Source organism: Drosophila gunungcola, chromosome 3R (genome assembly GCF_025200985.1).
Source record: "Drosophila gunungcola strain Sukarami chromosome 3R, Dgunungcola_SK_2, whole genome shotgun sequence".
Lineage (NCBI taxonomy): Eukaryota > Metazoa > Arthropoda > Insecta > Diptera > Drosophilidae > Drosophila > Drosophila gunungcola.
This window is the reverse complement of record NC_069139.1, coordinates 21543581-21567600: the sequence shown is the minus strand read 5'-3', so window position 1 is coordinate 21567600 and position 24020 is coordinate 21543581. Positions and strand designations below refer to the sequence as shown.

Genomic DNA, 24020 nt, shown 5'->3' with positions numbered 1-24020 from the left:
AGATAAAGTGTACGCTTGTACGTATACGGTTTAAAAACCCCTGGCATAGCAAACCCCAAATAAAGCCAAACGTTTGAAAAAACTTATCAGCTGCTGTGACCCCTAGTTCTGAAAATCTCTATACTAGTTAAGTTAAAAAACAATTTTTTTTTGAGAACTAAACCTTAGGTTTTGTCAGCTTTGATTTTATGTAAGTCTATAATGCGACTTAATGTCAATACACACAAAGGAAGCAACTAAAATAATTAAAAAGTTAAATTATATTTTCTTTGAGATATTTAACTTTCTGGAACCCACTGTGCTAAATTCATGGGCTTTTCTGTTAACATACACTGTTACCACAGCAGGCATACAGCTATCTCGCTTATCGCCGTTTATGCATGGCACGACGGCATGAGTCACTCCCCCATTCACACCTCCTGCCCCTGCTCCATCACCACCCTCTTGTTCACCCTCATGGGCAGCAGCTTCACAGTTGCGACTGCGCTTCGAAGAAATTTCCATTGAGCCAAAGCCGGAGATCGGAGCCTCTCTTTGCCGGCTTGGTTTCGTTCACATATTCAGCTTCTTGTTCTTGGTGCTCCATACTCCACTCCATATGTGTGTGTGTGTGTTTGACAGGTGCGTTTTGTTTGTGTAACGAGTTTGCTTGCGATAGTTTCGGCCTCTGACGCATGAACGCTTCCTGTCTCTGTCACTCGTCATTATCAGTTTGTCGTTCACTCTCGCACTTCGGTATTGTGGTTACTTCTTTCCCCCACAGTGACAAGAACAACATCGTTGAGCAGCGGCGGCATGAAGAATAATTACATACTAATACAAACTGCTCATTTGCCGCATTTTCACACGCTCACAAGTGTTTTCACTTCGTCCTCTCTCTGTCGAGTGCCGGGCTTCTCTCTTCAACACTCAGAAAAAATTCAGACCTTTATAATTATAAAAAAAAGGTTAAAATATATTTAGATCATATCAAATATAATGTGTGTACCAAAAATAACACGATAAAGATCGACGTTTTGCACTTTCAAGTAAAATTACTAATTTAGTTAGATTAAAATGATTTTCTCAATATTTTAATACAAAAATTTAATGTTGGTACGTCTATAAAAAGTAAATTGTTATATTCCAAAAAATATTTTTGTTTCCTAAGGACGGCAATACATGTAGTGACAATGATTAAAAACATTGCTCTTTTCAAATGTTATAGAAAAAAACACTTGTTTTTTTTGAGCCCCTGTTAGATTTTAAAAAATGTTAGGGCTTATGTAGGTATCCTCAAACAATTTTTATGTGTTGGGCAGGTTCTTAAAAAAACGTAAGTTTTAGATCGTTGTTTTCCCAATTTTCTTTCTGTGTATTGAGTTCTCCCCCGCTCTTGCTCTCCTTCTCTCTCTCTCTCTCTCTCTCTTTCTCTCACACTGCCTTTGCAATCTTGTGTTCTTTGTGTGGAGCTCACTTGATTTTCGATCGTTTGGCGCGGCAGTTGTCATTCCGTCTATTCCGCCGAATTTGTTTTTTTCGCAACTCTCTCGCGAATCTTGTGGTGCAGTATTTGTGAGAATTGGTGGTGTGTAGTGCGGTGTTAATCGCTTTATCGCTGTGACGTTGAATAATTTGTGTTTGCTCCAGTTTCCTTTAAAATGATTCTGAATGCAGCCACGTTTTTTACACTCTTGTTGCGATTCGTTTAAGCGTGTGTGTGTGTGTGTCAAAAGTTGGAGAACATAATAAATAAAGGCCTGGAACAAAACAGAAATGAGTTGTGGCTGTCAAACTGTTTCTAAACACCTCTCTTATCTCTATTTCTATCTTCTTTGACAGTCTGCCACAACTGGAAAATTATCTCTCCGCTCTCAGCTGTGTGTGTATCTTTTAGTTTTGAGTCAGCTGTCTGTGCTTTATTTTTCCATCTTCTGCACAACTTTAACGAGTTTGGTTTTTTCCCCCTTTCCTGTTTTTTTTTTTAAGTACTATTCTTAGCTCGCTCGCACTTTTTCTCGTTTAGCTGCACACTTTGTTTACTGTTGCTGTTGCTTTTGTTGCTGTTTGGAGCTGCCTGTTTGTACACCGGCAACATAAACTGGTTTTTCGAGTTATTTATGACTTTTTTCCACAATTTATTTTGCCTACCTTTTTGGTATCTGTATCTGCTGCCTCTTCTCTCTCTCTCTTTCTCTCTCTCTCTCCTTCGCACTCGCACTCCTTTGTCTTTCAGACTTTTGACCTGCAAATGAAAAGTAGAAAAAAAGTGTTTAAAAGCAGTTTGTTGGGGGCGCTTTTGGGTCTCTGACTTTGGCTTTAATTTCGTAATGTGGCGAAAGTTGAGCGGATTTCTCGCATGTTGCAGCATATTTTTCTGATCTTTCTCTCTATTCCACTCGTTCTCTCTGCTCGCATGAACACACTCACACAGTGACAAAGCGCAGCGGATATGGCAAATTAAAAACATTTTCCAGTTGGGATTTAATAATAGTACGCGGAGAGCAAACACTAAAATAGTTATAATAACAATAATGAAATGTGCTTTGAGTGTAAAGAAAAGAAAGCGGAAAAGTGATTTAAAAAAAGGTTACAAAACCGTAGTAAAATTAATTTATATTTGTTAATTTTCAACCCAACCAGATGTGCAATAAATGTGCTAAAATTGTGTAAATCCAAGCCATGCAGCTAGTTAAACAGTTATAACAAAGGCAGCAAAAACACGTTCTCAAACACAACAGCATTAAAACAGCAACAACAACAAATATAACAACGAAGAGTGAACGGCCGCAGAGTCAGCAACAGCTGCTCACAGTTTTGCAGTCACTGGGCGTCGACGATCCCCCGCGACGCTCTTCCACGGGATTCCATGCATGAGGCCCTCTCGCCATCTCGCTCTCACTGAAAGCACCGTTCTACGGAGTTCGCCGGGTTAGTTTTCATATTTTTATCGTTTTCTTCTCGGATTTCCCTGGCTGCGGCTGCCGAACATTGCCCACTTGTGTTAAACACATGTTAAAGGCACAGTTTCGAATAAGTTAAACTAAAAGGGTTGTGTGAACGGTGACCAGAATTGTGTTTATCGCAGGAATTACCTTGGAAATGGAGGGATAGTATCAGTGTCATGGTTCAACTTATAATTGGAGAATACACAGCGAGGTTAAATGGGTAAATGTAAACCAAACAGGTTGACTACAATGCAGGGCTACTCTGTATTGACTTTTCCCGGCCTTCGGTTTGGCAATCGACTGACAGACATGCCGATTAAAGAAAAATAAGAAAAAACGTAAAAATGTAATTGCTCAAATTGCAATGGCCGCGACATTGAACTCGGCCAGAAGCTGCAAACATTGCAGCAAAAAACAAAGCCAAAACCAAGGAAACAAACTTCTGTTGGCAACGCAAACGCACGTGAGGTTTTTCAATGTCGAAAAGGCCACACCCCCGACAATTCCCTAACGCCCACTCATGGCGGAAGGAAGGAATCAAGCGTAAATAACGGCAAAACGGGCGGTAGAGGGGTCTGTCGGGGTGAAGGAGACTTTCTGTGATTGGGGTTCTCTCGGGGTTACTCTTGCCCCTTCTAAGCGATCCGATAGGTTGAGCCATACAGGAAGAAAACACTAGAAAGCAAATTACCGACAGTTTTACTGACACCCAAGAACTCTTACTATACCTACCAGACGGTGGCGGTCAGAATAATAGCCCTGAAAATCCAGATTCTTTTTGATTTGTACCGTATAAGCTTACAGTTTCCAAAAAGTCGATGTTGATTTTAAACTTGGCAAAAACATATTACCTGCTTTACAGCTTAAAAAATATAAGTACATTATTACATATTATACTAAGTTCCCTTCATCCAATAATATAGAAATGAATTGACAATTTTTTTGTAATATTTTACTAAAACATAAAAACGCTTCTTCGTATTCGAAAACAAAATTTTTATTAAGCAAAACAATATGAACAAAGGTAGCAGTTTAAATTTGCTCGGCTTTTCTTTACTCATATCTAAGAATAGTTTATATAGAACAGGTTTAATTGGTTCTGTTACCAGTCCGTGGACATGTGGTACAATATTCGATGAATATGATATGCTGATATTTTTAAAAACATATTTACTCATCACTTCGCAAAGAACAGAAATACCGAACTTATATTGTGACATATTTGTGCTAGTATTCCAGCCACATTTGTAATTAGAACTGTTGGCCTGGTGGGCGGTACGGATATATTCGATTGGATTTGCATAGCTTTTGGCATTTGCACGTGTCCGCACTGAGTTTAAACTAATTAAAGGCTCCGCCACAGACGCACACAGATGATACCCAACGTAGATGGCCCACAAACAGGATTTTCGGGAGGAGGAGGGGTCGGATTTCATATTCAATGTTAATCTAACATGCAAAGGTCAATCGGCCATTGAGGCGCCCTATACGGGCACACAAGCCGACATATACACACATTGCTCATTTTTCAGTTAGAGGCTGTGGCGTTGATAGACTACGTTGTCAATGGAATTGTTGTCTATGCCGCTGGAAGTGGGTTGAGTGACGTGCAGGCCCAGCCCCAAGTCTGGAGGCACGGTGGGGTAACTTGTCAAATGTGAACTGAGAAAATAATTTTCCTAAAATTAATTGCGTACTGCAAGTTGGTGGTAAACAATCTATAAAGAGATGGAAGATAACAACATAAACAACTTCTGTAAAACTTAAAAAGAAACAAAAAATAGGGATCTGAATTAAAAGATAAATTATTATCACACTTATCATGGACTGGCTAAAAAAAATTATACTTATTAGTTAATTGATACATAACAACAATTATAAATGTAGACAAAATTTACTGGGGTTTGCTGTGAGTTAAGTATTACATAAAATTAAAGAGAAAGGTTGAGTGATAATAGACTGGGTTAAGAACAGCAGTGCTATTTTATTCAATATCCAATTGCTTATGCTAATCAATTTTGAATGATTCGTGCTAAGGCATTAATAAATTCCATGATGCCACCCATTTTGCAAGGTGCAGTGGCGCTTGCATCTCTTTCCCTCCCTGTTTCCCCCTCTCCGGATGTTCTCCCACTTTTTGCTGCGCTTGTTTCCCCCACTCTCTTTTTACACACTTGCCACTCGTTCATTTCAACTTGCCTATTGTCTGACGTAGCTGCTAATCAAGGCGCGCTTATCTAGCCGACTTGTGTGTGTGTGTATGAGTTCTCAAGTGGTTCGTAGTGTGTGCAAGGCTCTCTCGCTCTCTTTGCTTATCAGTTTTGATAGGTCAGTTGGAGTGATGAGAGGCGGAGAAGGAAGAGTGTGTGTGTTCATTTATGTTATGCGAATCAAATGCTGTCATTGTAGTTTTATTTGTAGTTGTTGTACTTCACAGTACCGCTTTTGCCTTTCAAAACGTCAAATGCTATTGAAAATGGATATTGACACGTTACGTTATGTCGCTATGCTGGGCGTTATAGAAATTCGATTATCAGTCAATTACCAACAACATTGCTGTAACAACAACAATCACATTAATAACAATGAAATCGTATTTTTAACATAATTCAAATTGAGCTGATTTATCCACACAGTCAATATATTTATACTTTTACTCATTAAATCTTATTATGCGGCTTACAATTTTATTTAGTTTTCTAAATACATTTTTCGTGTAATTTATTTAACTTTATTTTAATTTGATTTAAGAAATAACAGTGCAAAGAGCTGTCTAATCTGGTTTTTGGTTATCGAATGTATGTATGTATGCCAAGAAATTAAAAACTATTTTAGTTTCAATTACATTTTCAGGTGATTTTTTAATAACTTATATTGAACGTCAAAGAAATTATTTTTGGTTCTTGTGGCTTATTTATACAAAGGTCCCAAATAAACACACCTTGACAATATTTCTTAGCGTGAATTAAGTTTTATTATTTTGATTTAATTATTAAATAAAAAAATTGAGAATGAACGTAAATATAACAACTAAGAGTATCTCTGCTGATGTTTGAGTTGCTTGTATGCGTTTTCAATTGATTTGCATAATTGAAATTCAATTGTTCGTGCTAGCAATTATAATGAAATTGTTTGTTTATATAAATAGAAATTACAGCAACAAATCAATTGCAAGCCTTCAGAAGACGGAAAGAGAGAAAACAAGTGCTGCAAAGCGTCACACAAATCTCCAGCTGATAATTCCCCCCACAAACACACACAAAGTAACAACTATAGACACCAGCACTTATCACTCGATTTTCTTTATCATTTGTTTATTTTTAAGCGCCATTTGCTTTCTTTGATTGCTTATGTAATTTCCCCCAAACTTTTTGTGAATACCTATGGGTTCTTTGGGGCTTCATGTATAGGTGGGTTTTCTGAGCTTTAATTGAATTTACAATTATGCGTGTTAGTCACAGTTTAGGAGCCACTGAGTCACCCTGTTTTCCAATCAATATTCCGTCAAATTATGAGATTGTTCCTTGCGGTTTTATCTTTCTCTTTCTCGCCTAGGTACACGGAAAAAAGGGAACTCGACATCAAACTAAATAGAAATTGACATTATTTTGATTTGAATTTTATATTTATTTACGTAAATGTACATAAATGGTAAACATATAGTAAAATGTTCTGCTTTGGTAAACAGACGCCATTACCTAGCTTGAAAAATATCAAATTTAAATGTTTTGAAAATCTAAAATTATGCGTACAATTATAATACATATGTACATACATTTTTCTTTCTGTGTCACGATTGTTGTTGTCTCTAATGTTGTGGGATTCTAATTGGGATTTTCCGCTGTTTGCGGTTTCTGCTATTGCCGTCATCAGCGCAGGTTCTCTGTGTTCTCTGTTCCCTGTTTTATTTCTCTACTCTTCTCGCCCTTTTTTCTTTTGAGTCGGATTTGTGTTCAATTTACACTTGATTTATTTATGAGCCACACACAGATACAGATACGAGTGCCCCAGACACTCACACACTGTCATTTGGGGGTGTGAGTAGTGAGTGAGTTTGGTCAACCCACTTTGTGCATAATTGTATTTTTAGCGCTTGGCTTATTTTTAATTATCGATTTTGTTTCCCACACGTCCAAACGCACCAAACCCAAATAAAAAATTTGATTATATGATTTTTCTTTTTTCCATGAAACTGAACTTATCTATAATCGAATGATTATTGAGCTGTACTTATTAACCCCTTGCCGTCAAGGAAACCGCTTTGCCAAACCCCAGCTGCGATTTCCAGCCGAGAGCCTTTTTTCTTACATTCTGATTCATAAAAAAATAAAGGTAATCTTTTAGAACGACCGGCAACGACAACAAAATGAGAACTCGTTTTCAGACGAGGCCACAGGCAGTGGCAAGAAGCAGAAGGCGTAGAAAGCCAAGACCCGACCCCAAAAAGTAATGAAAACAAAAAAGAAAAACATTACGCGGAGACCAACCAAATAAAAATGGTTTTAAGTGGGGAGCCAGATATGTATACCGAAGAAGTGAAGACAAACGGCGATCGATCGATGGACATTCAGCCATTTATACGTTAATACCCGTTCATATGTACACAGAAAGACACACTTGTGTGTGTGTGAACCAGTTTTGCCCCCAGGATATTAAGCTATAAAACAATCAAAGCAATAACAAGAAAAGCATGAAAAATGAGACTTGTCGAGGTAACGAATACCCTAGGAAAGCTAACCAACTAGAAATACCCGACTAATTAGTATTTGATGCATGAGAGACATTTTGTTTTCATTTCGCTGAAGAAATGCACCATGAAAGTTCAGTGCATCGTGTTTATACACTTTAATCTTAGATTAAATGGTTGGGCTTTATGTTTATGTGGTAACCTACTACATTTTGATCCTATGAAGTTTTAGCTTGTTCTTGATCAGTAAAAACTGTGAATATAATCTACTAGATGTGCACAAGTCAATTAATATAACAATCCCTTAAATAAAGTCTAACTAACTTCTTGGTGAACCAATGTATATTCAGTTGTTTAGTGGCTCTGTTATGGTGGCTGAAGGAACTTGTAATCGAACTCGAACTCGAACTTGTTTCTGATTCATTTAGCCGCCTGCTCAATCCCCTTGGCTCTTGCCCACAGCAACTTACTCTTTAATTGTTATCGGCGGTTTTTAGTCTTTGTGATTTTTTTTATTACAGACCCGCTTAACGGTACAATTATCGGTTGAGTGTATGTTGTTATTGCCTCTCTTTCGACTTCGCAAAGCAACTTGTGGGCAGATAAGATTTTCCGACTCCCGTTCTCGCAGCTGGCAAATAACCGCCAACTGGCAGACTGAAATTAGATGAAAGTAGAAATTATGGAAACTGCAAGGGAGGGGAGGTGAAAAGGCGGTCATGGAACGAGTAGGAATATCTAATAATTTCCTGTTAATAGACTTAGTGGAGCGGTAACCAAGACTGCGATTCAACCTCCCATCAGATAACCAATTGAATATTGCTATAAGTAACTACTTTATATGCTTGTAAAGATTTGACTACATGCAATAACTTTAAGGTCGGCTGTGCAAAGTGAGTTTGATTTGTTTAAAATTGAAAATTTTCTATTTACACTACTATTAGTTCGATGCTGGATACTGGAATTACCACAGAACCATTTTTCATATTGAGATGATGTGAAAATTATTTAAAGCTTACGTTCTACTTAAAATATAAACGATATAAACAAATTTCAGTTAAAATCTATTTCACTTACTTTACTTCGATTTATTTACTCACTTATTTTGTTTTATATTTTCGCCTTACGATATATTTGTAGGCGTGCCGATAGTCATTTCTTTATTATATTTTTAATTACATTTTGTATTTGTCTTATTAGACTGATTTTTTAACATCCTTTTTTCCGGTTATCCATTTGCGATACATTATCTTTGAGAACGACGCTTGCTGTAAAATATTTCCGCAACAAAACACATTTACAGAAGGCATTGTAACCCTTAACACAGTTAAGTAAATATTGTAAAGCTGTACTACGAATTTACCCCGACGACATTGAACTAAATTTTGCAACAATAAAATGCATGAGAACATAAAAGATCTTTCAGTGGCCACACCCATCGCGAGCTGCAACAAAGCAAAGCCTTTTGTCTTAATCAAACATATTTCAGTTGTCTGGCCATGAGTCACTCCACTACAAATCAAACCACTCGACACGACTTCCCCAACTCCCCTTGTAGTAATAGTTACGGCTGAGCGAGCTCTCCATACATGTGGCCATAACCAGCAGCTAGTTCTCTATTCCCTTTGCCAATTCCTACAGTTAAACAGAAACTTACCTGGCCTACACAGCTTGATTCGAATCGATTTTTGTTTTGTTTTGTGTGTGCCGTTCTACTTAAAAATGCAGAAAGTTTTTGTGTCATTGTCCTGGGTGTTTTTTCACCTGGACAAGAATAAAAACTTATTTATGGAACTGTAATAACGAACACAAACAGGATGACAATTACTGTTTTGAAGGAAAGGTTTTTGAACTTTAGTACTTGAATTTCATGTCGTAAATTGTTAGGTCCGTATACCCGGAGCATTTCGGTCACTTAAAATCAAATGTTGCGCAAATATTTATCCCTTCCAAAATATATGAAGGAGGAACAGTACGTACCTATCTAGTACTGCAATAACTGATCTTACTTGCAATCGAAAGTTTGCTATTTGTATTTTTTAAGTTGGTTGACATTAAATGCTAGATGCTCGATATTAAAATGTATCCTCTGTTAAGAGATTTAAAGCCTGTATCCGCTGTATTGAGAGGTTGCTCCTAATCCCCAGACCGATGAAATGTTTTTTTTATTGCAATCAACTTGTTACTAATCGATTTCCGTTCCCTTTCTTTGCAGTGGCGGTGGCCCACAAACGACAACTGCCGGTCCATCCGCTGGTAATGTGGCAAATGCCACCACAGCCCTAGCCGGTGGTAAAAGCTCAAGCAATAACATGTATTCCACCCGCCAATCTGTAAGCACCACAACCGGTGTACTTATGGTCGGACCAAATTTTCGTGTCGGTAAAAAAATTGGCTGTGGTAATTTTGGCGAATTGCGTTTAGGTAAGTACAAAAATATTTTTTTATTAATACAATCAATCAATTTTAAATGTTTGAAAATCATTTGTTTATGATATGTACAATTTTCATGGATTCTAAGAAATCACTTCATAGGCCTAGCTTGAATTTTTAGTCTTGTAAGTTTTATTGGGTTAATAATATATCTACTGTTATCTAGAACTATTTTTCTGTAAGATAAGCAGTTGGAGTTTCCGAAGTAAATTTACCAAAGATGAATTTTGTTTTGTTTTTAACTTCGTTCGGCTGAGCGAGAAATAAAAAAACAAAACTAGAGCTACAGGATTTAAAGTAATTTCATTTATAAATAGAACCTGGATTTTTAGTCGTGAAGGGCAAGGTATTTGGAAGCAGTTCTTCTAACCTAGCATCGTTCGTTTCTTTTTTACCGACTTATTATATATCTGATCATCTATATAAGAAAATCAATAACCGAAACCGAACCAGAAATGGAATTCTACTCATAAGGATACTGATAAGGATAATGTTTATGATTCACAGCCAGACTGGGTACCTCCCGCCACCCCATTTACCATTTCCCCTACCCAAATTTTGCTGTTGGCATGCAATAATGTCGCGTTTGGGGCTCTCGGTGTTCCCTTTCTTCTTACTTTTTCGTTGGCCACTTCCTTTCGGCGGGCATTCCTTACAGGTCTGTTAACCACAATGAGAACAGATCCCCACTCCTTTTCACTTGCTACAAGAGTGCACAATACAACAAAAAAAAAATGCCATTCCATTCCGCCATCTGTTTTCTTGGCGCTGTCGTCGTTTTGGCTTTGTTTGCTAAATGCGCTTTTATAAAGTTGTTTCATACAAGTCCCGCCCCTCCTGCCGTTGTATGTTTTTTTCCTTTTTTTTTTTTTCCTTTTTTTTCTTTCTTTTTTGGGCCTGCCACTTCCTTTTGTGCATTTGTTGTCACATTGCCAACAGGTAGTGCTATGTATACAGTCTAGCTAATTTTCAGCCGGCGGTGGCAGTGCTGGCAAAACTGTAATTATCATGCTCTCTCTTTCTCAGCCTCTCATTCCGTCTCTTTCAGCAGGTCTGAGACGTGCTTTTTCTTTGTTCCACATCAGCATCTCGAGACTTTTTGTTGCATACGTTTTGTTGGGGTTTTTGCATGACTCATTAAACGACAGTCAGCGTTGACAAAAAGCAAAAACAATCACTACTGAAAAGCTGTATTTAATTGGCTCATTTGTATTGCTTTTTCCGATTATGATAATCTCACAGTTTGACATACATTGCTTGGATCTCCTCGGCTATGTTCAATTAAAATAAAATTCGTTTCTGTGACGTCGTACAGGCTATTTGATTTCGCTTATGATATCATTTTTATTAATTGTGGTCTAAAAATACCTTTTGCAAAGTATTTGTTTGTTGATTCTTTTTATACCCTTGCAGAGGGTATTATAATTTCAGTCAGAAGTTTGCAACGCAGTGAAGGAGACGTTTCCGACCCTATAAAGTATATATATTCTTGATCAGCATCACTAGGACAGTCGATCTAGCCATGTCCGTCTGTCCGTCCGTCTGTCCGTCTGTCCGTCCGTTTATATGCAAACTAGTCTCTCAGTTTTAAAGCTATCTGCATGAAACTTTCCCAAAAGTTGTCTTTCTATTGCAGGTAGTATATAAGTCGGAACGAGCCGGATCGGACGACTATAGCATATAGCTCCCATAGGAACAATCGGAAAAATAAATGAAAAAAATTATAACTTTGCTGTTTTTTAATTTTTTGTTTAGTTCTTCGAGATATAGTAATGGTTTAATATTTCAGAATTACGGTTTTAATTTCATCAAAATCGGACGACTATAGCATATAGCTCCCATAGGAACAATCGGAAAAATAAATGAAAAAAATTATAACTTTTCTGTTTTTTAATTTTTTGTTTAGTTCTTCGACATATAGCAATGTTTAATTATTTCAGAATTATGGTATAAATTTTATCAAAATCGGACGTCTATAGCATATAGCTCCCATAGAAATAATAAAAATATATAAAATAACTATCTAATAATTGAGCTGCAAATAATCATAGTTTCAATGTTTTTTTTTAGCACATACTCAAGTAAATCATAATTTAAATGTTTTCAAAAGTATTTAATTAATGCAATAGCTGCAAGGGTATATGAACTTCGGCTTGCCGAAGTTTGCTTTCCTTCTTGTTTGGTTTGTTTTTAAATCAGATTAGTGCTGACGTTAAGATAAAAGCAATATGTTTGGGCTTTTTACTTTTGCGGCATATTCTTGCAATCGCAATCAAAATGACATAATTTTGTTTTTCGTTTTCAAAAGGCCTGTTTCTTTTGTGTTTTTCCCATTTCGAAAACAGAAGAATAAAAATATATTAGAGAAACAGTTGGGAAACCAGAACGTTGACCAACCCAAATACTTTTCTGCCTCTTTTCTTGGCTCATTTTTATGGGCGCCTTGCGTGGGCGTTTCTCGTTTAATTTGGGAACTTTCGTTTTATTTTTGTTTAGCGCAGCACGCCCTTTATAAAGTTTGTTTTCTTCCTCGTTGTTTTAGTTTTTCTGTGAGCGGTTTTATTGTTTATGGCGCGCAACTTGTTTTCAACGAATTTTTTGAGGTTTGTTTTCCATTTTATGCGGTTTTTGTACTATGATTAATATTGTGTATTGCGTTAGGTCACGGTATTTGTTGATTTGCTCATTGGTTGGGTCGCGGGGATTTTGGTCTTGTATCCTCGTGGTTTAATAATCAGAATAAGTATTTCCCCAAAGATCATGATCTACGAATGTCATCTTAGTTCTGAGTCACGGCCCAAACTCTAAAGGTCATAATAATCTCGCTGCAAAGTGATTAAGGAATAACCAAACATCTGCAGTCGGCGGCACATTCAGTAGAAAATCAACAATTTTTTCCAACAAACTAGCAATCTTTACAATTTTGCCAATGTGGACAAAAAATTTCAGGATCAACAAATTAGTGTTTGTTTAGCATTTTTGTTACGTCGGCGAAAACTTGCGTTTTATGCAAAGTGTTCTAGAAAATCAGCAAACTAATGCTCTTAAGGGGGCGTGGCGGGTAAAGGGCATTGCTGGCGGTATTTTGTAGCATGTAATCAAAATCATGCGGCTTCCTATCGCCATATTTTTGTATCTATGTGTGTGTGCGACGACTCTATCAGCGTTATAATGTTGTGTCTGTTGATAAGCGGCGTCTGTCTCACCCATCCACCCACCCAGTTAACTCATAAACCCAACCGAACCCAAACCACCCACACACTCGTGGTGGCTTCTCTCACCGCCATTCTCATGACATAATTTCGCACATGAGCGCACTGTTCGTCGTTGACATATTCTCTCAGCTTCTGTCTGCGTCTCCGTCATGTCGTCACATCTAAAATGCAATTCGCAAATTATATTCGGCCTTGTTCTCAATTCCACTTCCGATAGAATTTCTTGAATTCCATATTAAAACTTATATCATGGATAATCTATATTTTAAGCATAAATTAACCAGAAAATACTTTAAACTAATAAAATTGTTTGAAATTTACCAATTCAAGCCGAACTTGTATCGACTTTCTGTTTAAATTTGGTAAGAAGAGATTTAATTCTTTTAAATTAAAGAAGTGCGTGAGAACAAGGAAATATAAATATATTGCAGGTTTCTTACTATTATACTTTTTCCCATTTGGCTAGGTCGTCGAATGTGTTGCTTTGGTGGTGGTGGTGTCGGAGGGCGTAATGGGCGTGACACTGCTGACAACAGTGGGGCAGGTAAAAGCATTGAATGCATGCGAACCGCGATAGTCTTGAGCATGTAAATTCACTTGTGCAATACTTCACTCGTTTAAAGTTTAGTATTGCAGTTTGGTACTATTATTATTTGTTTTATGATTACATTTATGAAAAATTTAATTAATCCCTATTTCCTTCTTTTTCAGGCAAAAATCTTTACAACAATGAACATGTAGCAATAAAAATGGAGCCTATGAAGTCAAAGGCTCCACAACTACACTTAGAGTATAGGTTTTATAAACTATTAGGATCACATGGTATGTAAACTATCGATTTTTAACTTTGCAGTACGTCCTACGATCCAACCCTGAACTTTTTTCAAAGCTGTCGTCCCACCAAACACTAACTTATTGACTAACAAACCAATGTCCAAAGACCTCTGCTGGGAAGAGAATCCGAAAAAGTTTTAAAGAAGTGCATATTGTACTTATAAATTAAATTTTTCCCATGCTGGTCTAATTTTCCTTGTCACTGTTTAACTCTACAACCCCTCTATATCTTACTAACCTTAAACTACTGAAAGTAAATAAAAGTTTTGCACCGTTACCACCACTTGATTAGCTTCATATATAAACGAATATATTTATAATTTTTGTACAACACTTCTGGTTCCTAGCAAGTGTTAAACGCATTGCGAAAAAAGCATACGACGAAAAGAAAAACATGAATAGATTTTCTCAAGCATATTTTTGGAGGTCGGTCGGTGCGTAAAGTGAAAATTGAAAAACATTAACGAATGAAAAACAAAAACTGTATAAACACGTCTTGTATATTGTAAGCTCAGGCTGCAACTGCAACTACTGTTATACCCGCTTATGTAAAACAGCTCGAAAATCACTTAACAGCATATTTAAATCTCTATATATATTCCCTACTATATATATATATATATCGATTTCTCAAATTTTGATTTTTTTTTTTTGTTTGAAATTCCTCTTTTTTATATTGCTTACTCTTATTTGTTGTTTATATGAATATATTGTTCTCTGTTCCCCTCCATTATTCATCAACTTCTACAACAATAACTACAACACCAAATACCCAAAATGTTCGCTATAAATTATTAAACAAAAACACCGATAAATTTAAATTTAAAACCGAATCCGATCATCATGCGCTGCTCTCTTTCTATCTATATATTTCTCCCCGTGTCTGCTGCAATCACCACAACATTACAACCAACTCGAAACTGAACTGAATTGAACCAACCATCAAACAACCAACTACAAACAATTGTTGCATAATACATTTTTATGCTATGTTGCTAAAATAATGAACCAACCTCATTCACCATCCCCACCGCCATATTGGACCCTAAATCGGAATTGGAATTGGATTCTATCCGTGTGCAACATCGAAATCAATATCAAAATGCAGCCGATAACGCCCCAGATGGCATACCACGCATTTATCATTTGGGCACTTGCGGTGGCCGTTACAATGCCATGGTTTTAGAGTTATTGGGATTATCATTAGAAGATCTCTTCAATATTTGCGCCCGTAAATTTTCACTTAAGACTGTATTGATGATAGCGAAACAACTTGTAAGTGTGGCATCTTCCAAAGGTGTTTTCGGCGAACGTTAAGCGGGTTTCACTTGACTAAGAAAAATACTGAAGTTATAATATAACTAACTTGCAATAACAGAGAAAAACAATACAAGATTTGATCAAAACAAACGGCCATTTAAACTGCAATGCAATGCATGTGAAAGAACATTTCAAGTTTTTTTAATTTTTCACATTTTACAATAGTAAATAGTGCATATTTAATCGTTCTGCCTAACGATTATACCTTGTGAAACCCGCCAGCATCTCGTCCATAAACCGATGTTTTTAATTTATAATTTTTAATTTAAACCAAAGTGTCTCAACGGCTAAGATATAGGTTATCTTTTTGTTTTCTTGATTTAGTTATTTAGAATTTACGCAATGAACGTTAGCCAAGTTTTTAGTTTACTGTAGATATGTTGAAAAGTAGAATAAATAATAATAATTTTTTTGTTGCAATTTATATCGTTAAACGGATCTGCAAAAAACTTTTAAAACCACTAAAAGTAATACCCCGAAAGCATGTAAACAAAGCGTCGCATATAGAATTAAATTAAAGGTATACAATTAAACCCTTTTTTGTACATAAAACAATCTTAACTTCTTCGTTTGTGTATGCAAGTAAAAAACAACTGAAATAAAGCCATTATAACAGTTTTGTTGTTAAACTTGTCGATACTTTTACTTCACTAATTTTTTCATTTATTAAACTGACTTTTGTATACGCTCTATTCTCTTTGATGAAAAACTTGCAATGTATATATTTAACCAAAACTACTAACACAGTTGCAAAAGATCTATTGAACCCGCTATCGGAGTTCAGAAATTCCCAAGAACCTGTTATACACACCACATACACAACCACCTTCAAGGACTACTCTAGTATTAAGATTAGTTGTAAGCACACACAAAACTGTTAAAGTTTTTACTGGTTAGGTCAAATGAGGTTCGGAGGAGGAGGATGAGTTGGTAGGTGAGTTTCCATCTCCAGGTTGGTCGTCCAGCAGGCTTTTCCTTGTGTATATGCTTCGAGAATCTCTATTTTTGTTGTTCTTGTTGTGTTTAGCACAGTTGCCGATTATGTATTTATATTTCGCTCGATCTCTGTCGAATTTAAGGTGGTAATATCGTAAGACGCGCTACACTAACCTCCAAAACATGAGCCGTAACTCCATCGCTCTCTTCACATCACTCTCCCACTCTATCTCTCCTTTTTGTTGTGCCCGACCCGTTAAATTAATAGAAATGCAGCTTTAAACAAAAAAAAAAGTTATATACACAAACAAAAAATGTTTCCTATTTTGTATCTCTTATCTTTCTTTCTTCTCTCTCCCATCTCTCTTTTATCTCTTGGTCTCGAATTTTTGCATAAATACAACAAAAACAACAACAAACAACCAATCGAACAACCAAAAAACTTTTGTGCGCTGTCCAACACTCGAATAAATAATAAACACTCGCTCGCTTCCTCCAAACAAAATTATATGTCAACCCAACCAACCAACCGACAAAAAAAATCTACCAATCAATCAATCGATCGATCAATCGATAGCAGAGGGTGTACCAGAAGTATATTACTTTGGCCCATGCGGCAAATACAATGCTCTTGTTATGGAGTTGCTTGGTCCATCACTCGAAGATTTATTCGATATTTGCGGCAGACGTTTCACTTTGAAGAGCGTACTTCTGATAGCTATACAATTAGTAAGTACAACCACAACAAAATCCACGAAAAACAAAGTTAAACAACGCAGCGAAAACAACAGAAACCTGCAATCAGTAAAGTTTTCCTAAAGCACGCGCATAGATCTGCACATAATCACATTCACAACTCTGGTAGCCAAGGCCAAAATTAACCAACACTAGTACTAAGATCAAAACCGAAACACTTTGTTTGTTTTGCGTGTGCGTGGGTTGGGGTGTGTATGTGTTTTTACTAGGGTTGCTTGGATCACAATTATATTATACTTTTAACTCTTATTTACTATTTTTTAGATTTTCATTACTAACAAAAAACAAATAGGTCACTGCCTTTCTATCTCAACTCTCTCCGACTCACTATTAAAATCATTATCGTAGCCGCCTGGTTAAGGATTACTTTGTACCTAAGTTTTAAGTTTTTTTTGCATTCATTATAAGGATCATTCATATGAAATGCTTCTTAACGAAAATAGTTCTTAATTATCAGAAACGAAATTCAGCAAACCAAAAACAAACGTTCATTGTAATTAAATTAAATTTGCATGTACACATCAATTTGTAGCTTAACTTAGAAATTTATTAGTTTTTTAAATTTATGATTTATCAGCGAAAACAATCAATAATCCGTTCCGTTGCCATCAAAGAACAACCAATTTACGGTAAAAACATAAACAGCTAGTTGAGACACTACAAAAAATTTAAATGAATTTGTTAATTAAAATGTAAGCTTATTTTAAAACAAGAGCATTCCATAGCTATAAAACTATAACTATCAAATGCTCTGGTTTTTACATTATAATATTATAGAATAAACTAATATATTTTTCTTAACTTTTCTCAAAAATTCCAAATGTAGCTCCACCGGATCGAATATGTTCATAGTCGGCACTTAATATATAGGGATGTGAAACCAGAGAACTTTCTCATTGGCAGAACGTCAACAAAACGTGAAAAAATTATACATATAATTGGTAAGTCAGCTGTTTTTTTAATCCTTATAATAAAACTTTTGCTAATTTTGCTTCTCAACAGATTTCGGTTTGGCCAAAGAATACATTGATTTAGATACAAATAGGCATATACCATATCGGGAGCATAAGTCCCTAACTGGAACGGCACGTTATATGTCAATCAACACGCATATGGGGCGTGAGCAGTCGCGACGCGACGATCTGGAGGCATTGGGTCATATGTTTATGTATTTCTTAAGAGGTTCACTGCCGTGGCAAGGCCTGAAGGCTGATACACTCAAGGAGAGATATCAAAAAATCGGTGATACGAAACGAGCAACGCCCATCGAGGTGAACTATACGCCAGAATATATCACTCTGTGAAAGTAAACCTTAAATTAATGTCTTGCTATACCCCGACAGGTGCTTTGCGATGGACATCCGGAAGAGTTTGCGACATATTTGCGTTACGTTCGGCGGTTAGATTTTTTCGAAACTCCCGACTATGACTTTCTGCGAAGACTGTTTCAAGACTTATTCGATCGTAAGGGATACTCCGACGAGGGCGAGTTCGACTGGACAGGGAAGACAATGGTGAGTTATCAATTTGTCGACTCCATTAAAATGACACTATTTAAGACACCGAAAGAACACTTAACCCAACGAAAACGTCGCCGAATTTAACATCTTAACCCTAATCTAATTCATAGGAGACATAGGGAAAGCAAACCTTTAAATATATGATGTCCATACCAGTAACATATCCCGAAAGCACTCTTAAGTTAATTATCATGTAACTCTTAAACCATTTCTAATGATGGGGAAACATCAGGCATGACAAAAGGCACTCACCTGAAATAGCCATATCACTAGCACCACCCCCCACGAACTAACCCAAATATGAATGCAAGTTCCTTTGGATAGTCAGTTGGTATGATGACCTAAATTACTGAAGCTGGATCCATGTTATACCGCCGCTCTCCGCTGCTGCACAGAAGATGGGGGCTCAGTTTGTTCTGAAGTTTGATTCATGTTGCCAACGGCATGTTTAATATTTCTGCCTTCATTGACTTTAATGAAATATATATTTTTATAAAGTGTCCTTCCCCGCTTCCAAGTTAGGATATTAAATTGAAGAGCAATAGAAACAGTAAAAACCCAAACACAACTCCGAAAAATGCAATGTGTTTTAATTTCTTAAGTATCCTATTTTCAAATGTCTTGGCTTTGGTATTGAAATCTTTCTGTGTTTTAATTTTAAGACCAAGGAACAGCTGGACCAAATGAAGGTCATAAAGAATGCACCGCCATCGCATTTAGCCAAAAATAAGTCTGACAAGGTACAAAAAATATACAAATGCGGAAATATATATTTACATCATTGTTGCATAACTAAGTAGGACGCTCGATCGCTCACTCAGTGTTGGTAAACGCTTGTTCTCCGTGTGTAAGCTCGTTGCTTTAAGTGGTTAAGCTAGCGTATGTTAAGTACAAAATTAATGAGACTAACTTAAGCAACCAATTGATGCCATTTTTAACAGCACTTTTCTTCTCTCCTTGATCTCTTTTCTCTTTTTTCGGTTGTCAACACCGTGTCATGTGCGTGTAAATCTCTGTGTGTTTTTAAAACAAAACTACTGCTTCATCTATCTATAAACATGTTATCGAATTAAAACAAAAAATGCATTCACATCACTGACATAAAACAGTCAACGCCCGTCGGATCTCTGCAAACTGGCCATGAAGTCATCATTTCACCAAATAAAGATCGTCATAATGTTACGGCTAAGGTAAAGTATACAATAAGCAATGTTTTACTATCGCAATCCAAAAAGAACCCAATTTGTACTCTATATCACTGACAAAATTTAACTCGATTACGTTATAAAAATATCTATAAGTTAAAAGACACTTATCCTCGTTTAAAATTAGCTTTAGCAAACTTTTTCTCTTTGGTTACTCAGTTCCTTACTTCTAACATTCGTTCTTAACTGCTCTTCTTTCTCTACTTATGCTCAACGCTTTTGTTTTGATCCCACTTTTCTCCCCTCTACACAACATTTGATATGTATACAACTATAGGACGTTTCATATTTTGATTTTGATGACGAAGTTGATAATGAGAATGAAGAATATATAATACTTCAGGTTAGACGTTGTAGACTTGAAAAATATCTCTGTACTGGTTAGTGTGAATTAAAGTGCTCTTCTACTCTATATGTAAACACATACAATTAAGTCTGGTTTTAGACTACATTGCTCATTGCTGGGTTCACGACTCTTGTATTTTTCGTTCTTAAGCTTCGGTCAATACAAATGTGCTAAGTTTAGAATTTAGATATCTGGAAATTAAATTTAATTGATTGATTTAAATGAGGCTGAATATTTCCAAGCTATTACTTGTAGAGGAGCTCGACTAACCTAGTATAAAAATTGTACAGACATGCTTGAATCAATCGGTGAATGGGACTTGTAAGAGTCAATTCTAACTTGGCTTAATGTGCGTTCTTAATTCTGCTCTAGATTAATTTATTGATTCTTTTCGCTTTAATTGTCTACCGTATGAATTAAACCTTTTTTTTTAAGTTATTTTTGTAGCACACTCTTGACTTGCTTTAGTTTTATTTAGACTCACACACACTCACTAAATTAAACACACTCGCATTTAAATTTAGAGCAGTCTGTCTCTTTGTTGTAAAAAAAAAAATTTTTTTTGAAATTGAAATTAATTATTGATAAATTTGCATCAATCCGTTTCCAACAATTGCCCGCTCGCTCGAAAAACTGAACTGAACTGTACCCAATCAAAAAACAAAAAATGTAATCAAATCCAACTGTCCAAATCCTTCACCACCACTTCAACCACCACCACCATAACCCGCCCAACCACAGACAAATGCCAAAGGAGGTGTTGCTGCGTGGCCTGATGTGCCAAAGCCGGGGGCAACACTGGGCAATCTAACGCCGGCCGATCGGCATGGTTCAGTGCAGGTAAGTTCGCTGCGACAACCGGCCAGTGTTGTACAACCGTTTTTTCTTTTCCTTCCGTTTCCGTTCCGTTTTATTTCTGTTTTGTCGATCGCTCGCCCGCTCAGTCTTCAGTCTGTAATTGTACATACATTTAAAAAAAAACTTAGCAATCCAGCTCCTGGTCAAGACATAGCATAAATATAATTCAATTTGTATTCGCCTCATTATTTATTGAACTCTTGTTCTATTGTGATTTTGTACATAATTGCCTAAATATATTTATTACAATTATTACAACGAAACATTATCTATCGCAGACTGTTATATTTTTGGCCTTTTCAATTCTAATGTTTTCACTTGATTTACTCTACATTAGCTCAACAAGGTACTGAACAATTATCTCTCCTCCCAACATGTGTTATTCCTACTCCTCTCCACTATAGTTCATTCCACTTCCGTTCAGTTTGATTTTGTTTCTTCAACACGTTTTGTTAGATTTCTTCTTGGGTATTTTTTCTCGGATCTTCCTGATTTATTTTTGAACCTAGAGTTTTCCTTCGATAATAGTGTAACTGATTGATACTTGAGGATCCTAATAAAAACTGCATGAGAGACGAAGAAGAAACGTAGCCTTCCTCTTTTTGTGCACGGTGCATGTTTCACCTGTGCATTAACCAAAACTGGTCTAGCCATAACTGTACTTGACTGCATGCCACACACGACATATACTACTCTAGTAAAGCATGGATCACCTACTCCACACCCACAGTCGTAGACTACTAAGTAGAATTATTATTTGAGAACTCGGCTGGAGGAACCACATTTCTCATAAAGCGACATCATTGGCATGCTTTGCGATATGGAGAAACCACTTCTGATGTATCGAATCAAATTCGAAACCCAAACAAAACTTATTACAGAGATTGCCTGAAGATTCGAGCTCGGATGATGATAGCCCCTTTGATGCTTATTATGAGAAAAGCGATCCGGAAGACGACCCTAAGAAATAAGACACCACACCAAAGACCTACCAACACTACTACTATACTTCCTAATACCACGGCTTCTACTAAAATCTAAACGACATTCTCCTTCGACAAAAGCCAAATCGGGTTACCTTTCCTTTTATTTGCGTTTTACAACACTAGCGCGAGGTATTTGCTATATTAACTTGTTTGTCATCCGATCCTAACATATGTCGTGCGTGTCTTGTACCCGTCCAATATCAATATGTGAGTGTGTGTGATCCGCAAACTGAAAACGATTCCTGACATTTCAGGCAATCTCCGTAATAGGCTGAAAAGGGGAACTACAAATCTATTCGAACTAAAACCGGCTCGATTTGTTCAAAAACTTTGCAGACCAAAAATTATAAAAAAAAAAAATGTTCATTCGTAGTCTAATTGGTTTTGTAGTGCTACCGAAATAGTCCTTGTTGTGTACAACAGTTTTGTTTTGTGTGATGTCTGTCATTCCAATCAATAGTTTTTGTGTCGACTGTATTTCAACTGGTTCATTTTTGATTAGCGAAATAAATAAAGCGGTGTAAATCGTTAAATTATGTTTAATCACTACTTACTGTATATACTCGTACTATATGTTTAGTACAAAACTTAATGACAAGTGGAGACTAATTCTAGAATTCTATCCATTCTTTTCTCTGTTCTGTGTTATTCAATTGCAGGTTGTGAGTTCGACGAATGGCGAACTAAATCCGGACGATCCCACGGCCGGACACTCAAACACGCCCATCACACAACAGCCGGAAGTCGAAGTGGTCGATGAAACAAAGTATGTGTTACTCAGGCGATCAATTAATCGGTATATCGATATGTGACTAACTGTTAGACGTTCTGCGGAATAGGTTGATATATGTATAGACTAAACCATGAATAAAATCAGTTTGGTGGATGCCCCGATTTTAAAAACGAACTGGCATCTTAACAGGCATGGATATAGATTAGGATATTCCAATTTTTAAGTTTATAAGTTAGCTGAAATTGTGATATTCTTGGTATTTTGCAAACCTTTCCTAAATTAATTTTTTTTTTGGGAAACCTTTTTTTATAAATTTATCATTTATCATGTTAAACACAATATTAGAGGTAAAGCCAAAATTAATAAATATTAAACGAAATAATAACTTCGTGTTTGATATATGACTTATGTTTATATTAAGTTTAGATAAATAGGCGAATAACACAAAAAGACAGAAGACATATCGATACATTGATTAACAGATCCACTAGATATATAGTGAATTTTTTTGCTTTGTCGTTTTTAATGCGCAACTTCCGTTTTCCGTTCTCTCTTTCTCTTTCTCCCCCGACCTCTCCACTGCCTCCGCCACTGCCTACGTCTCCCCCTCTGAATCCGTATCCGAATCCGTATCCGTCTCATTTCTGTCCCTTGGTTAACTGTCTCCAGTGGTTCCTTATATTCCAGATGTTGTTGTTTCTTTAAACGAAAGAAGAAGAAATCGACGCGCCAAAAATGACTAGACGGTGTACAATGTAGTCCAGAACGCGAGGCAGTCACCCTGCTGCGCGCCACTTCACATTCAAACTCACGGGATAGCGTATTGAATAATCCGAGTCAGGATTATATCCAGCAGGCAACGTCGCAGCACACGTTGCGTTATCCTCCATCCGCGTCGATGCTGACGCCAACACCAACTACAAACACACCGACACTTCCGTTGTAATTTATATAAATATAAATCTAAAGCCACATGCAAAATGCAAAATGCAGAATGCAGAAAGCAACAAAAAAATATTAAATCAAACAAAACGAAACCCAACAACAAAACAAAAACAAAAAACAAATGAACCCCCGTAAACATTAAATACACTAAAAAACAGTAAAAACAAACAAAATGAAACCAATTTTGATTAATTATTGTAATGATTGTATTTTATTATTATTTTTATTATTTACCAATTTTGCGTTTATTATATAAATTATTATAATTATTAATTATATTATTAATTAATGCTATTATAAATAAAAAAGAAAACAAAAT

General features: G+C 36.4%; 1 protein-coding gene across 25 annotated transcripts; it reads left to right on the top strand.

Moving 5' to 3' along the window:
* Positions 1-1449: 1449 nt before the first annotated feature.
* Positions 1450-23755, top strand: LOC128252604 (casein kinase I). Of its 25 annotated transcripts, none has more exons than XM_052980449.1 (13): positions 1450-1567; positions 2623-2910; positions 9830-10038; positions 13729-13806; positions 13974-14084; positions 15205-15371; positions 17935-18049; positions 18111-18379; positions 18452-18622; positions 19738-19818; positions 20921-21019; positions 22683-22789; positions 23426-23755. In XM_052980449.1, exons 3-13 carry the CDS (start codon positions 9927-9929, stop codon positions 23493-23495), a joined length of 1380 nt encoding a protein of 459 aa, XP_052836409.1. In that variant the 5' UTR covers positions 1450-1567; positions 2623-2910; positions 9830-9926; the 3' UTR covers positions 23496-23755. The 25 variants fall into 25 exon arrangements, 22 of the variants coding, with proteins under 22 accessions (XP_052836409.1, XP_052836412.1, XP_052836411.1 ...); XM_052980451.1 differs by having other exon boundaries at positions 1475-1543; XM_052980450.1 differs by having other exon boundaries at positions 1482-1554.
* The last annotated feature ends 265 nt before the right edge of the window (positions 23756-24020 follow it).

Excerpts from the sequence above, each read along its gene's own strand:
- LOC128252604 (XM_052980436.1), top strand. Across the intron at positions 18,623-19,737 it reads ACTGGACAGGGAAGACAATG|TCAACGCCCGTCGGATCTCT; the intron begins GTGAGTTATCAA and ends GACATAAAACAG. Across the intron at positions 21,020-22,682 it reads ATCGGCATGGTTCAGTGCAG|GTTGTGAGTTCGACGAATGG; the intron begins GTAAGTTCGCTG and ends ATTCAATTGCAG.